This window comes from Patella vulgata, chromosome 4 (assembly GCF_932274485.2).
Source record: "Patella vulgata chromosome 4, xgPatVulg1.2, whole genome shotgun sequence".
Taxonomy (NCBI): Eukaryota; Metazoa; Mollusca; class Gastropoda; family Patellidae; genus Patella; species Patella vulgata.
This window is the reverse complement of record NC_065882.2, coordinates 76,453,451-76,469,972: the sequence shown is the minus strand read 5'-3', so window position 1 is coordinate 76,469,972 and position 16,522 is coordinate 76,453,451. Positions and strand designations below refer to the sequence as shown.

The window sequence follows — 16,522 nt, the reverse complement described above, 5'->3', positions numbered from 1 at the left end:
CTGTGCACTCTATTTCCTGTGCACTCTATATAATATAATTATGATATTCCTCCTCAAAATTTTAACTCACCACAGCAAATTCATCTCGATCAAGATAACCATCCTTATCACAATCACTCAAATCCCAGATCTTACCCAATAAATCCATTGGTAATTTAGAATTTAACAAAACCTAAAAAAAGATGTATTAAAAAATAAAACTATAAATTATACTGTAAAAAAATTTTAAAAAAAGATCTGTAAATATATTTCAACTTTGATTAGAAAACATTGGTTATAATAAGACACAGTGAGGGAAATTTTGCCCGGACAACGCGCTATGGCGCACTCTTATATCGAATTCCAACTTCAAGGGTTTTCTTACGAGCACGCCAACATGTACACAGGACCTCATTTTTTGTCCCATCCAAACAACAAGGCACTATTCGTGCTAGGTGCTGTGTGGTGCCCCATAGACAAGTGAATACCACTCTGGAAAATGCCTGAGAACTTTCTCAGCCAACACTGGGATAGAACCATGGACCTCCTAGTTTGCGAGCGAACATCTTACTAACTTAGCCATCATGGATCCCCAAGGTAAATTCAGTGTATGGAGACTCGCTACATAATAAAAAGTTTTAAAAATCTGAAACGACTCCAATAATAAAGCTGTAAGATACTCACTGGTTTAACTTTATCACCAGATAATAAACCTCCGACCGGTTGTAGACTATCAAATACTTTATCATAATTTAATTTCTCAGCAGGCTGAAATAAAATAACAACCGAATATCAAAATGTGACCAGTCATCTCATTCTTTAACAAGTATTTATGTAGAAAATAAAATTCAATAACTTGTTTTAAGCCTAACACAATTATATGGAATACAAGTTACTTGAAGGGTTTTTCAATGCCACATAAACAACTTATTTGTTAAACAATCTGTTTTAAACTTCTTTATATATATATATATATATATGATTAGTATTAAATAACGAAAGCAAACACCACATTTTGACAATATAAATCTTACTTTCTGTTCACACATTTTCTGTGCATGTAAAAATAAATGTCTGGTTGATCTAATTTGGGTTTTGATTCTGTCTTTTTCCGTGCTATTCTACTTAGTAAATATAAATAATTGATGTAGACCAAAGAGCTAGTGCCCAAAATTGTAAGTTACAGATCAGAGTTGACAATATTATCCCATAATATGCTAAACTAACCTTTATATCCCATTGGTCAGCTCCAGCAGCAGGGGGAGCTACTGGTTCTACAGGTCCCTTTAATAAAGATCATCAATTAATTGTTAATATTTTAGACACTAATTATGTGATAAATCTGATTTAATGTATATCATGATCAGCAATATTAAACCATGGAAAATTACTCAATTACCAATCTTATATAATCGTTGATAATTATCCGGCAACATGAAGACATCTTCTTCCTTTCATTGAGATGAAAAGAATTTAATACAAATCACTAATATCTGTGTTTTAAATGATAAGAGAACACTTGTAGAAACACTGTGCTACAAAACAGTTAGTGATTTCTTTCCAAGTAAATTTTGTTGTGTTGTTGGGTTTTTAAATTAAACATACATTATGCAAGAGCTAAATCTGCCTATTACAGGTCTTTCTTTAGGCCTGAAATGTTATATAAACTACTAATTAGACTTTTATTAACATGGCAATATCATAATCAACTCTTGATGCCATTGGATATCTCTGATATTAAGTAGATTAGAATGGTTCAGCCATATTTTGATTTAATCTAAAAACGGTGAAGGAAGGCTAAGCTTCGAACAACCAGTGCGGTGGTTGCAATTAATGCACACATCTTGTCAAACCTTAAAAAGCTAATATCTTCGCTCACAATGGAGCAATTTGAACAAAATTTTCAATAAATTAATTTTGCATAATCTATTTTCAAACTATTATAGTAAGAATGGCCAGCTCTTTATCTAAATCTTACATAAAGTATCTTTAATAGTTGACTTGTAAGTTTCAACCCAACAATGTTTTTGTTTTAATTAAGAAATATAGAAAAGTGAAAAATATTCATACCAAATTGGGAGGAGCAGTTTCATTTACTAAAGCAGTTGGTGTCATTTCTTGTCCATTCTGAACCAAACTGATGTATTTCAAGGCTGAATAAAACCCGGGTTTCTCTAAATAACCTTTCCCAGTAGGGTCGGATAAGTCCCAAACCTATAAACAATAATACCTAATGTAGATATTGCCATAATATTAAAATATACTGTTTGCAATATTGTATTTGTTTAACAACCTTCAAAATTATGGCCTGAACATTAGAAAAATGCCTTCCTCAGCCATTTAACAGAAGGAGTATATATTTTATGAGTTTATATCCAGCTGCACATATAAGAATACATATACAGACATTCATTGCATTGTGTATTTTAAAAATATCATGGTTAAACAATTCATCTGCCCTACATAACATACATAAACATAAATAACACTACATATATCCATGCTTCTTGTAAAGAACTCAAATTTACCTTAGACAAGACTGCGTCATTCAGACCAGACTTTTTCATGAATTTGGCAGCATCCAAAGCACCAACACTCCCACTTCCACTTGGATCAGCCTGTATAAAAATGATTCAGTACAATGAAGACAGTGTGAATAAGTTACATTGTAAGCTGTTTACATTAAGTGTGTGTGTGTTTGACAGATATCACTATATGGATTAAGTCTGAGGCAGCCAAAATTATATGACAAAAACATTACTTACAATAACATTTCAAAATAATCAGAATTATGAATATGTTCTCTGAAAACTAGGAGAAAACCAATAAAGGAAAGCACCAAAGTTGTCAGTTGGGTAAATCTCCTTATGGGGTTAAGGATGGGTATTAAAACCTACCTGAAGGAAGTAGGCCTCATATATGCCAGCATGGCTGCCTGCAATCTGAAAATAGAATATCATTTGACAGGTAATTTCGAGATACATGTACCACATTAAACTGCGGTTTTGGTAGGAGGCATTAACAAGGATTTAGTCATTGGCTTATAATTATATTGCATGTAGGTCTTGCTAATAATAATAATAATAACAATTCTGAAATGTCTGACATTTTCCCTGAGCCACTTTTATCTTGATACTACATGTACATGTACCAGTACATAATAGCTTGTTTACATGTATATTGATGACTGTAAGTAAGGTTAGAGTTAGATGAGTCACATTCCTACATTATGTAAGCTAATTACATTTCCTAAAGATGCATAATTGACCTTTCTATAACAGTTTATACCTCTCTATGTACATCTGTTTATTTAACAGCTTGGGGACAGCTGCCCATATATTTGATGAATTTACACCCAATGGAGGAGTCGCACTGTTCTTGTATATGTATAACCATATTTCTTATCATTTTATTTATTTGTGTTATATGCTTGATAACGACTTGTGAAATCTTGTTGAAACGTCGCAGTGAAATAACCCATAGCAATTGTTATCCATAAATAGTGTGTTATTTGATTATGTTCCAATTACTAAATGTCATTCAAAGAATATAACTAGGAAATTGAATGTATTGTGAGTTCAAATTAAAGTCTGTAAATTTTATGGAGTAGGGTCAGTTGCAGATACCTAACTCAACAGGTTTTCTCGATTACATGACATTTCAGTCACGCGACATTTCAGCTTCAATAATAATATGGCTTAACATTTCTGACTCTGGTAGATGAAGATTTGGACTTGAGAATCAGTTGAAAGGAAAAATTTATATTAAACCAAGAACAAATTTATAAAAATAACATGCATGTAAAAGTTACTATAAAGAAATGGCAATTTTTCAATGTTGACTGTTTACAAAAAGAATGTTTTATATAACATGGTGTGTTTCTTTGTATCTGTAATATTTTTGTATATATATTTATTTGAAATAGGCTAACTCAAATCATTAAAGAAAATATTAACATGACACACAAACGATAAAAATTAGCTGCACTTATGGTTTTTTGATAATCATCGTTTCCCGTAAAAGTAATATACCTGTATTATAAAGTTAAGTAAGTCAGAAGAGTGATGAATGAAATGAAATGGTGTTTAACGTCCTACTGTTCTGCTCTGAACTGGGCTAATAAAGACGGGCATACGCCCGGACAGTGGCACTACAGCCTACTCTTATATCGAATTCCAAATGTCAATATGGATCTGTGCACGCCAAAGGGGGAATCACGCCGGAAAATCTGGATGAACTTTCTTGGCCAGTCAGAAAAGTCGTTAAGTAAGCCCAAATATTTGTCTGACGGAGGCTGAACCGTTTCCTCAGGGTTCTATCTGGTTTACTTTCACTAGCACTGCTATTCACATTGGTCCCTACATTACATAATACATGTAGTAATGTACGCACTGTACAGCACTAGCAAATCATTCATATCATTGTCAGGTTAATGAATTAAGCTAACTAATTTCCTCTCTCCACAACATTCTACCACAGTAGGCTGCCCCACCATAAATAAATATCTCGACAATTACACCACAATACTTATATATATACTAAGCTTTAAATCAGTTTCACACAATTATAGTCACTAAATAAACGGTCATGTTGTACTTAATAGGATATGACCATTTAACCATCTATAAATAATATACTGAAAAATGGTTCGGAGTGTCGTCCATGACATCCAGACACTTTTGAGCAAAAAATAGGTTACGTGCCCTTGTTTTGAAATTAGTCTCAATTAACCAGTCTACCGACCATTCTCCGTCTGATTGACAGGCCGGGATAATCAAGACTACTTTTTTACGAAACATGACAGAAAGCTAGAACAAGAAATTGAATTTACAAATAACGCCCGGTGGGCGACACAACAATTGTTTTAAGAACCTTGTAAAAGTAAAACGAAACTACTGCTAGTATCATTTTCCTGCCCAACCCGCGTTATTCAGAGACATTATTTGTACTAAACCAAAAGATGCCACTCCTAACGGTCTAGTTAATAATAAAGCAATTTAAAAAATAAAACGAGCGTAATTTCTAAAGCTGCAGTAATAACGAGAGAGAGAGAGAGAAATGGGGTTTAACGTCCACTCGACACAAACTAGGTCATTTCGGTACTAACATGGTTTAATTTTATTTACATAATTCGCTTGCGCGTAGGGGTCTTTAGCAGTGGGAGGAAACCGGAGGCCCCGGAAAAAACCCACGAGGTTGGACAGGCGACCCTACTCCTTGCCACGTACAACCGGGGATTCGAAACCACGCCAGTCGACTCAATAACAGACTTTATGATACAGCGCGCGCACGCTAACCATTCAGCCATCCAACCCCCTTGCAGTAATAACCAAAAAGCTAAATATTACTGCTATTCAGAATCGTCAACAATAGATTTTTTACGTCTCTAATAGTTATTACAAGTGTTGAGAATTTCACGTGCTGTGGCTATTTATAGACACAAAGAGAGCCCGAGACTCGTCTGAAATCAATTAGAGTTACATCACTGAAGCGTGCACATTCAACATGTCGAGTACAACTTTTAGAAGGGAAAAGATTCGGTCACGGGGCTCCCTAACCACAGAATCTAGAAATGTCAGAGATGCATCTCTAGAGAGATAATTCGAAGGCCTAAGCTTCTTCTAATTCACAACAAAAATTGTAACTAAACTCGGTTATATCATTTAGATCTATTGAAATTTCAGAAAAACTGATTAAAAGGGATCAGAACATTTCGAACTAATAAAGATATGGAATGCGAATAGTTTGTATGACTCAAATCATCAGATGCCAGTTTGAACGAGAGGGAGCCTAAAGTCGAAGTCTGTGTGTGTGACACAAAATCGGAGAAACGAATTTTATCAGTGCCCGACAAAAAATGTCAAAAATCGGGGGTGTTTTCTACAATAGCTACCTCGATATCAGTCATTTCTATGCATTATAATTTAGAACATTCACAATTCAAATAGAAAATGGATGAAAAATAGATAACTATTTCCTTAATTATGTGAAATTACATCTAATTATCGATATTACCTTCGCAAGCGGTGGAAGAGCCGCCATATTGATGAAAAATAGCAGTCCCGCACACTAGCAGACGGAAATTTCTTCGAAAACTATTGGTTAAAATTACAAATAAGAGGGGCGTGGCTAATTTTAAACGGTAGACTTTTTTTTACTGTTATTGGTTGTTGTTTAAATGTCAAATACAGAAACTGCAAATGTATTTGAATTTTGAAGTTAAACAAAACATGTCGACTCCGATCTTCTTGAAGTGCTAAGATCATTATTGTACTAAATAAATTATTAAGCTGCTCTCGGAACAAAATTAGGCTAATGTTCTCTAGATTTCTTTCGTTTTTAAACAGAGTTGCCTCCCCTCAACTACAATTTACCGTTTCCAGAAAACTTCTCGTTTATTCAAGAAGTTCATATACCAACATTCCGATTGTAAAGTTGATTTGATTTTATATTTTCAGATTAAAGAATGCCACCATAGTAGTCTACTGGGAGTTCCTGCACCATAGGCATAGCCTAAACCTAGCTGCTTTTCATTCAAATCTAGCCATATCCAATTTTGCTCCGTGGGCCAATTTATTTTTAGACTTTCTTACTAATCGATGCAATCCCAAATATAATCTAATTCGCATATTCCACCAGAAGATTTTTTTAAATTTCTTGGGGACATCCACAGCGACCCCCTCCCCCCAACTTCAAAATACTGTCACCACTGTTTTGTCTACGAGAAGACAATCACAAACAGTCTACCGGTAGGCATATAAACATGGACCATGGTATAAAGAAAGGGTCCACCCAACACAAACCAGGTCATTTAGGGACTAACATATGGTTCGTAGGGGTCTTTAGTAGCGGGAGGAAACCCAAGGACAGGGAGAAAACCCAAGAGGTTGGATAGGCAACCCTACTCCTTGCCACGTATACAAGCGGGGATTCGAAACTTAATCAACTTTCAATTACTGTTTATGAGAAATATCTTTGATCCAGAAACACAAAACTTTGTACAGTTTCTTATAGTTAGGCTATTGATGCATTTGATACATTAAAACAACAAAAAAGGGGTATTTTTTAGTTAAAATAAGGCGAATAATTTTGAGTAAATTCTTAACTTAAGTCTGAGATGCTTTTTGAGCTCAGGGCAAGTTGTAGTCTACTATTTTAATGTAAAGGCTGTTGTTATGGTGTAATTCAGCACAACTGAATATTAAAAAGACTGAGCTGCTTTGTACAAAAAAAGATAACATACATATTATTACTATATTTATCTGTTGCATATGACGCTGGCAGAGTGAAATCAATACAAAACAATGTAATCATAAAATGGCCAGAATATTACAGTAGGGCCTTGGAGTAGGTGCAGGAGAACTGCACCACACACAAACAGAAACCCAGAAGACAACCCCCGCAAACAAGAAACAAGCAATAATAAACAACATAAGTAATATTAAATTAAGCGAATGGATAGTGGGCTGACCGTAAGTTCCCAATCAGGCCGAATCCAAAGGGGGGGGGGCACACCCGGCGCATGACCCCCCTATTTTTTGCAATGGCAAACAATTTGCGGGAAAGGAGAAGAAAAATACTTAAAAATGGTAGTGATCCCCGTCGTAATTTACTCCGAAACCAGCCGTTTGGTGACTTGGTTGATTGCCCATCAGTCCGCCCACCGAGCCCGGGCTTCGCACTCCCAAGTGGGTGCAGCACACCCCGCCTTTCTGAAAATCCTGGATCCACCCCTGCCAATGCACTGCACAGTCCTCTGCAGTGATACAGGCTTCATTCAAACTGATTTGATTGATTTATATAATTTTTCAAACAAAACAAATGTATTTCAATGAAAGTATCTATTAGTAAGTGCATGGGGACTGCACCACACACAAACAACTCCACAAAACATATTTACGGACAAGACACGATACACAGAAATCACAAACAAACGCACATATCAGATTATGATACGACTGTGTATGGTCGTAAGCCCTATATTTAACGGTTATTCTAACATGTTGGGGCTTTTAAGCGCCGAATGATTCAGCTAATGTGTCCAGAGCTCTAGACAAAATACAATATTTCGTACACATATCTGTAGACCCCAGGGCCTTATAAAAATATGTCCCAATATACATAGGCATTGGGTGTGTGTGTGTGTGGGGGGGGGGCTGATATTCTTGGTCACTCAAATTAAATTTTCAGAATAAATCAATCATTAACTAAAACGAGTTGTACACAAATGTTATTACGCAAGATCTTATTTAGTATTATAGTATTCAAAACATAAACCACCAGCGATTTCATTTTATAATTATACAATTATATTTTGTATGATAAATGGTCTAATTCTCTGATGTTTGTGCCATAAAAATGGAAATACATTGCCCCCCAAAAAGGATGGTTCACCGAATCTGGGGGGGCTGCTCCTACGCCTATGCCAAAATAACAACAATATAACAAGTTCAACAAGTTCATTTCTTGTCTTTATTACTGGCTTCTCGTCTTCGTTTATTCATTGGATTTCTGGGGTCATAGATCTCATATCTGTCTGTATCATGAATATTAGCATCAAGAACTTTGTTACGTTTTTCATCAAACTTAAGTGTATGTCTCATCCTAAAAAAGAAATAGAAAAAAATAACATATTTATTGCTAATGCTCCAACAAAATGCTTCCCAAATTTTACCAGATATTCAAATGTTGCTGTTCCTAGACATACCCTCCATCCTGCACCACTGACAAGGGGAACCAATGCCCAAAAGTCCTTTCTCGACCAAGAAATGCATCAAAATTGGGATTTCCGGGTTAATAAGCCAGTCCATTACCCACTGAAAATGATCCAGACAGGGTTATGTAAAGATGTTAAACTAAAGAATTCCAAATATATGGTATCAGTGTCAATGTTTGTCTTACCAAGAGATATGAAATGGTGTCTATTGTCCTACATTTCTGTACCGACCCTACTAATGAAGACTAGTAGTGTGTTATGGGGACAACTTTGCCCATGGTAAACATTTATGTGCACTTGTTTTTTTGTCCCATCTGTACAACTAGACACTTTTTCTTGCAAGGGGAAACCAGGCTGGAAAACCCTGAGGAACTTTCTCGGCCAAGAAATAGATCAAATTGGGAATTCCTGGTTAATAAGCCAGCGTATTACCCACTGAGCCAGCGCGGCTTCTGCACAGAACAAAGGTATAGAATTACCTCTCTAAATGACAATTGAATAACGCATGGAAGGGTACCAAACTGGTCAGATCACTACTTTATACTTTCGATGGCCTCTACTGCATGAAGATCTGACCGGTTGTAGTGGAAGATTGTGTCAGATGTCATACGAGTGGCTTTGACCCTATGATGTCAGACATTTGATTAACCAATCAGCAATGATGTTTCTAGTGGGTTACCCACAGTTCCGTGCACCTCAAGCCAAAAGACCGTTTCATTGGCTAATCCCTCACATCATCCAGAACATGGGTTATATAACAACTCTTCCAGATCCTAGTGTAGTAAAGACAAGTTAAATAAAAATTTGAACTATAACAACTCTTCCAGATCCTAGTGTAGTAAAGACAAGTAAAACAAAATTTTGAATTATAAAAAACGACACGAAATAGGATCGGAGTTTTAATCAGATTGGCCAAAATTGAATTTACCAAGATAAATCAGAATCATCTGCAGCTTCCAGATCTTCATCTTCTTCTTTTTTATCTTCTTCATCATCAGAATAATCTCCAGCTATAGTTTTTACAGACTCTAATTGATTTTTAAACTGAGATAACATCATTAAAGTTAACTCTTCACGACTGGATCCTTTCTTTCCTAGGGTCCGTTTTTGTTGTTTGTATTTTTCTTGCTCCTGCTTGTATTCAGATATTGCATCATTCTTAATTGGCTTTGACTGTTCTGAAATACAATATTGAGAAAATAATGAGATCAAATTTTAATTCATATACATGTACATGTACTATACATGTATTTTTTGTCTCATCTTTCATCACTGACAAGAGCGTTTTTGTCAATAGCGACCAAAGTATTGCAAAAAGTGACCAAAGAGGATAGATATGTTATAGATATATTCTACACATCATATTCAAAATTTAAATGATTTTATAAAAAAATACTTCATAAAAAATGGAAAAAATTATTTATAATTATAATTTGGACAATTTGTCAGTTCTTAGTAGCACCCAGGAGCTGCACGTACTAACCATTAGGCCATACACAGCCCCCCCCCCCCAATATTTTATTGGATTTACTTTCTGTAACCAGGATAACATATTTACTTGCCATAATTAAAAAGCCTGTTTTTATTTTTTGAAGTGATGCAGGACTATCTGAGAACCAGAATGAGTTTTAAAAATAACAATATATGAGGAATTTCAAAATTCAACATTCTAACACTTTTTTACTGATTACCTTCTTTTGTGTTTTCATCTGCCTCAGAAGATTTTTTCTTTTTACTATGCCTTAATTCTTTCTGTAATTTTCGACTTTCCTCCTTTAACTCATCACTGGAAAAAAGATGAATTAAGTCAGTTGCTTTTGAATGATTATATTTGTTATAATCTGTGTTGAATGCAGGATACTAGGTCTTTAGCAGTGGGAGGAAACTTTACAACGTGGAGAAAACCCACAAGGTTTGGCAGGTGACCCTACCCCTGGGAATCGTAACCACGCCACTTGGCTCATTAAAACATTCGGCCACCCAAATACCTTACAAACCCAGAGTCTGTCGCCCTGTCATTAATGTTATTATGTTCTAGATTCATTCAAATATAAAATATATTAAATACCTTCTGCTTTTTACTGGCTCCACCTTCTCTTCTATTTCTTCTTTTTTAGAATCCTTTTCTTTTTTAAATTTTTTCTGCTCTGGTTCACTTGACTCTGAATCTGACTAAAAAAAATTCCACCATAAAAATTATCTTATATTTTACGATAAAATATAGAGCCTCAGTGGCTCAGTGAGTAAGACAGACATTGGCTTGCTAACCTGGAGGTCCCGTTTTCGATCTCAGAAAGTTCATCGGGATTTTCCGAGCTGGTTCCCCTTTGTCAGTGGTGCAGGACGGGGGGACCTGGCAAGGGGCAGCGTAATTTATATGGATGAAAAACCGAGCTTTCCGTGTAAACAATTGGCATGTACATGATATCGCTTGACAGTTGGAATTCGATATAAGAGTAGTCTGTAGTGTCGCTCTCCAGGCAAAATTTCCATCATGACAAACTGTATGCCCATCTTTATTAGCCCAGTCAGAGCAGAACAGTAGGACATTAAACCTCATTTCATTTCATTTACAAAATATTTTACACAACATGTATAGGTGGCACTGGTTTGTTTACATATCCTCCGCATAAGATACTGAAAGTTGCCAAAAACGTTTCAATTCATCATATCTCTGTAACACTAAACAAACTTGAACCATTTTTGGAGTGATATTCCATGACAAGGTTCAAGAGTAACAATATTGCTGATTTCAAGAGATTTAAGATCCCTACAATGACGTCCAACGGCTTTAAATAAAAAAAAGAATAAAAAAAAGATTTCAAGAGATTTAAAATCACTCGAATGACTATCAACGGCTTAAAATAAAAAATGAATAAAAAAAGGAAATTTAAAATGTATGACATACATCAGAGTCTTCACTACTACTTTTAGCTTGTGTGGGTTTCTTTTTTTCTTCTGTTTTAATATCTACTGCTGGTTTTGAACTCAATCTTGGATCATCTGTTAAATCATGGCTGCTTTTACTTTTTATCTTTAAATCCTGGTAATGAATAATTTGCCATAATAAAATAACAATAAAATTTATCTTAGTATCAACTATTTATACTGGGGGCATCTTGAGACAAAAAACAAATAATTTAGGTCACATTTGAATCACTTCCTATTTCTTTTGGGAAAAAAGATGCTTGGTTACTCTTTTAAATAGCTTTCAGTTCAATTTTTTAAGTTTTGAAATTTTAAAGATACATTATGGAAGATTAGATAAAGAGCTGACAGTTCTTGCTGTAATAGTTAAAAAATAGATAATGTAAAGGGAATATGCTGAAAATTTCAGTCAAATTACTTCACTCTGAGCCGAGAAATCCTCATTTAATAACACTGCAGTCTCAATTGTCATGGTTACTGTTGTTGCAATAATCAACAAAGTCTAGATTATCCATTTTTACCATGAATCATCAATGGCCGTTGAACCGCAGATCAGATTCAATCTGTTGAAAATCAGACCCATCAAATGGCATTGAGAGTTGTTTATGACACTTATATGACTATTTACTATCAAGAATCCGAGGAACTATAATTTACATTGCTGTAGATTAAAGAATTAATGGCAAGTAATAAAATTTGAAACTTACCTTAGTTACCTGCACATTCTCTTCTTCATCTTCTTCTGCTTCTTCACCAAATGATAACAAATTAAAATTTCTAAAAGAACAAAATATAATATACAATAAGATATTGAGGCTAGAAATTAACATTCAGCCATTACAATACTTCGGTCATTTTGAGAGTAACAAATGGAAATTATCATTTCTATGGTAAAGTGCCTGGAGCCAATTCAGAATTGTTCCACCAATTTTTGATAACAGATTTAACATACCTGGTCCCGAGTTCACAAAGCATTCTTAGTCTTAAGTTAAGAATTTACTCAACTTTCAATCACTGTTTATGAGAAATATCTTTGATCTAGAAACACCAAACTATGCACATAAGTTTCTTACTGATATATGTAATACATTAAAACAACAAAAGTTTTATAAAGGGCTATATTTTAGTTAAAATAAGGTGAACAATTTTGAGTAAATTCTTTACTTAAGTCTGAGAATGCGTTGTGAATTTGGGGCCTGAATTCTAACCTTTATTAACTGCATGTACCGTAATGTGAGTAGTTGTGATTGACTAATTTTCTGAGGATTTAGAAACTGTCTGTTTCAATATTTGAAAATAAATTCCACTGTTCCCTAATGCCGTACTTTTACTTGTTATGTTTTATTACTGCAACTTAATTACTTATGTCGAAAAAAATGTGTTTGTAGTTATTTTGTCATTTTTTTTACTTCTATAATTTCTTTCACAACTAACTACCTGCTATCATTAAAGAAAAAAAAAATCAACTCACTTTGTAGCTTTTGATTGACTTTTGGGTTTCTTTTCTTCATTTTTATCTTCTTTCCTTTTTATAGCTCTTGGTTCAATATCATCAAATGGATTGGACAATATCTATTTCGAAAAGAAAGAAATCAAGAAATATACACAAACATTCTCAGTCCTACAAGCGTAATACAAGTGAGAGAAAGAGAGAGAGAAATGGGGTTTAACGTCCACTCGACACAAACTAGGTCATTTTGGGACTAACATATGGTTTTTAATTTTATTTCAATAATTCGCTTGCACGTAGGGGTCTTTAGCAGTGGGAGGAAACCGGAGAACCCGGAGAAAACCTACGAGGTTGGACAGGCGACCCTACTCCGTAATACATGTAGATTGTCAAAAAGTCTTCCTTGAAGTATTTCAACAGATGTAATAGTTTTTGGTTTGTTTTTAAAAAAAGGAATAAACAAGCTGAGAATTGTTGACAAATATTTCAACTGGAATAGTGTAAGTTGTTAATTGTTTTACTCGATAGTGCGTGTGAGTGCTTTTATTTAGCAGATGATGACTTCATTCGCTCGGTTTCATGGAGCGACAGTTACTGCCCAAAAAATTTCAGGATGTCATTTTTTTTATTTTTTTTTACCTCCATCCATATAAGACGAATGGCAGACTTGTGGTGAAAAAAGTATCGACTTATACCCTGAGAAATACAGTAATTTTGGAGGTGAATTTGAAAAAAGTACAGGTCGACAGTCCGACAAGAAAAATTTTGAAATCCCAACACTGGCACACATGCTAACCATTCGTACATCCAACTGCCCTTGAATTGTCAGAATATCTATTTAGTATGAATTAATAAATAATCTAACCTGTGTTTTAATTATTTTATAAGGATGAAGAGGTTTGTCACTTCCATCAACTTCTGATTCTTGTAACTTGATTAAATTATAAACAGTATTACCAGTAACCTGTAAATTACAAACAACATTATTTAAGGGCAATTATAAAGTATGAAAACTTGTAATGACATTTTTTAGGGAAATCAAAAAGTATGGAAAATTGGAACAACATTATTTTAAGGTAATCATGAAGTATGAAAACTTGTAATGACATTATTTTAGGGTAATCATGGAGTATGAAACCTTGTAACGACATTATTTTAGGGTAATCAAAAAGTATGAAAACTTGTAACGACATTAATATAGGGAAATCAAAAAGTATGAAAACTTGTAATGACATCATTTTAGGGTAATCGTTAAGTATGAAAACTTGTAACAACATTATTACAGGGTAATCAAAAAGTATCAAAACTTTATGCCATGGTTTCCCAACCTGTGAAGTCCTTGTGATAACGACCATAAGATGTTTCATTAATAAATTAGGATTGTTACTTTGAGATTTTAGTTGTTTTTTATTTCCCTTTTAAGCTCTACATTAAGCTCTTTGGATCGATATAAGAGTAGGCCTGTGCCACTGTCTGGGCAAAATTTCCCTCATAGCACACTGCATGGCTTATGCCGGTCTTCATTAGCCCAGTCAGAGCAGAACAGTAGGATGTTAAGCAAAAAGGAGTTTTACTTTGCCAAATATAGTATGTTTATTCTGCAGTTCTGGTGTTGCTGCCATTGTAAAGAAAAATTGACTTCCATTATCATTAGGACCAGCATTGGCCATTCCAACCATACCTCTTCTGTTAAACCGTAATCTTGAATGGAATTCATCCTACAAAAACAAACAAAACTACATTAAAATAACATTTCTTGGTGTCTAACCTCTTGGGTTTTCTCTGGTTTCCTCCCATTGCTAAAGGCCCTTTCATGCTTCATACAAGCAAATTATTTAGATTAGATTGTCTACAATTAGCTCCGCTAGAGAACAGACACTAGGCTAAGTTGATTGATATATCTTAAGTCCTAAATCAATGAGTTTAGTCCAAACCACTAACTATACTTCAAGAATTTTATTAAGTATTTATTCTGTTTCCATTTAATAAAATTTAAAATGTCTATTTAGTCTTTGTGTGTATGACAGATGTGAAACGGAGTAGAACCACATTACAAAACAATATACTAATTATTGGATATGGCGACCATTTAGGGCAGAGATCTAGTCTCAAAGTATGAAGTATAGAGGATCTCCACACAGAATGATCTCTGTCTCTGTCTCACTCTCTCTCTCTCTCTCTCTCTCTCTCTCTCTCTTATACAGACACTGGTACTGGTTTTCAAAATTTAATACTTCTATTAAAACATTAGAATATGATTTTAAAGCACCTTAAAAGGTTTTCCATATACAGATTCTCCTCCTTCCCCTGTTCCAGTTGGGTCTCCTCCCTGAACAATAAAATCTTTGACAACTCGATGAAATATAATTCCATCGTAATAGCCCTCCATACATAACTGAACAAAATTTCGACATGCTTTTGGAGTTTCCTTTGACCATAACTCGATATCTATATCTCCTGCAGTTGTTTCCAATAAAATCTGTAATGATAACCATAATAAATAAAGCATCTATGAATAATAAGTTAACCGTTTCAAGTGGCTAGAGGCTTATTGCTGTTGGAATATATCAGGAATATATTAAGCAAGTCAATGTGGTAATGGGTACATCATTTAAATGTTAACAAATATATAAATATATTTTAAAGATCATGTGTGTTATTTAGCGTAACATGATTAGATTATGTTTGTCACACCACATCACTAGACTTGCAACACCACTGTGATTGAACTTGCTCAGAAGTGTATTTGTGAAGTAATACAGTTTGGATAAAACATGACATTGTACCAATGTTGCTGATGTGGCTTTATATAAATATGATCAAAGCTGTAAAAAGTGTCAATGTATATTAAAGAACTACTCTCGATTTGTAAGGCTGGTTAGGATGGCCTAGTGATCTAGAGTGTCGCACTACCTGGCCGGTCATCTCTGGCTTGCGGTAGTTGTGTAAGTGTATGTGGCTTGGAGATAGGGGTGCCTTCTCAACCTCATGAGTTTCCTCCTACAGAAAAGATCACTCTATAGAGAAGAAGAAAAACGATTTGCCATATCATATAGACACAATTCTGAATGCAAATCAATGCCAATATTTTATTTATTATATACGACGGTACTATATTTTATCAAATAATCTTTATCACCTTTCCTGTCGTAGGTGGCTCGTTTATATAAATGCTACTCATAGCTGTTATTATCGAAATGCCTTATTATATATAGGCCTACTCAATAATAGGTCTGTGACTCTGTGGAACAATTCACTTGTGTTTCATGGGCGCAGACATCTTGAAAGTCCAAAGCAAGTGATAAACATGAAATATCGCGAACACTTTTTCTTGATTTTTATTACTATAAAATTGCATCGAGAACCTGTAAGTGTTTTTATATAATATCATAGCTTGTTTTGTTTTGCATTTTTAATTGTAATTATATTTTTATAAACCGGTTATTTGT

General features: G+C 34.5%; 1 protein-coding gene across 1 annotated transcript; it reads right to left on the bottom strand.

The window, feature by feature from the left end:
• Positions 1-7,014: 7,014 nt before the first annotated feature.
• Positions 7,015-16,372, bottom strand: LOC126819433 (spliceosome-associated protein CWC27 homolog). Its single transcript, XM_050547463.2, has 11 exons — positions 16,213-16,372; positions 15,343-15,552; positions 14,648-14,791; positions 13,939-14,037; positions 13,095-13,195; positions 12,331-12,400; positions 11,604-11,738; positions 10,764-10,867; positions 10,387-10,481; positions 9,624-9,873; positions 7,015-8,583 (listed from the first exon to the last, which is right to left on the bottom strand). Exons 1-11 carry the CDS (start codon positions 16,252-16,254, stop codon positions 8,439-8,441), a joined length of 1,395 nt encoding a protein of 464 aa, XP_050403420.1. The 5' UTR covers positions 16,255-16,372; the 3' UTR covers positions 7,015-8,438.
• Between the last annotated feature and the right edge of the window lie 150 nt (positions 16,373-16,522).

What these genes read in the sequence shown, in the direction of transcription:
- LOC126819433 (XM_050547463.2), bottom strand. Translation starts at nt 16,254, where the DNA reads ATGAGTAGCATTTATATAAACGAGCCACCTACGACAGGAAAG. An exon ending in TATATGGAAAACCTTTTAAG is followed by an intron (nt 14,792 to 15,342) that starts GTGCTTTAAAAT and finishes TTGTTTTTGTAG; the next exon opens with GATGAATTCCATTCAAGATT. An exon ending in GATGATTCTGATTTATCTTG is followed by an intron (nt 8,584 to 9,623) that starts GTAAATTCAATT and finishes TTTCTTTTTTAG; the next exon opens with GATGAGACATACACTTAAGT.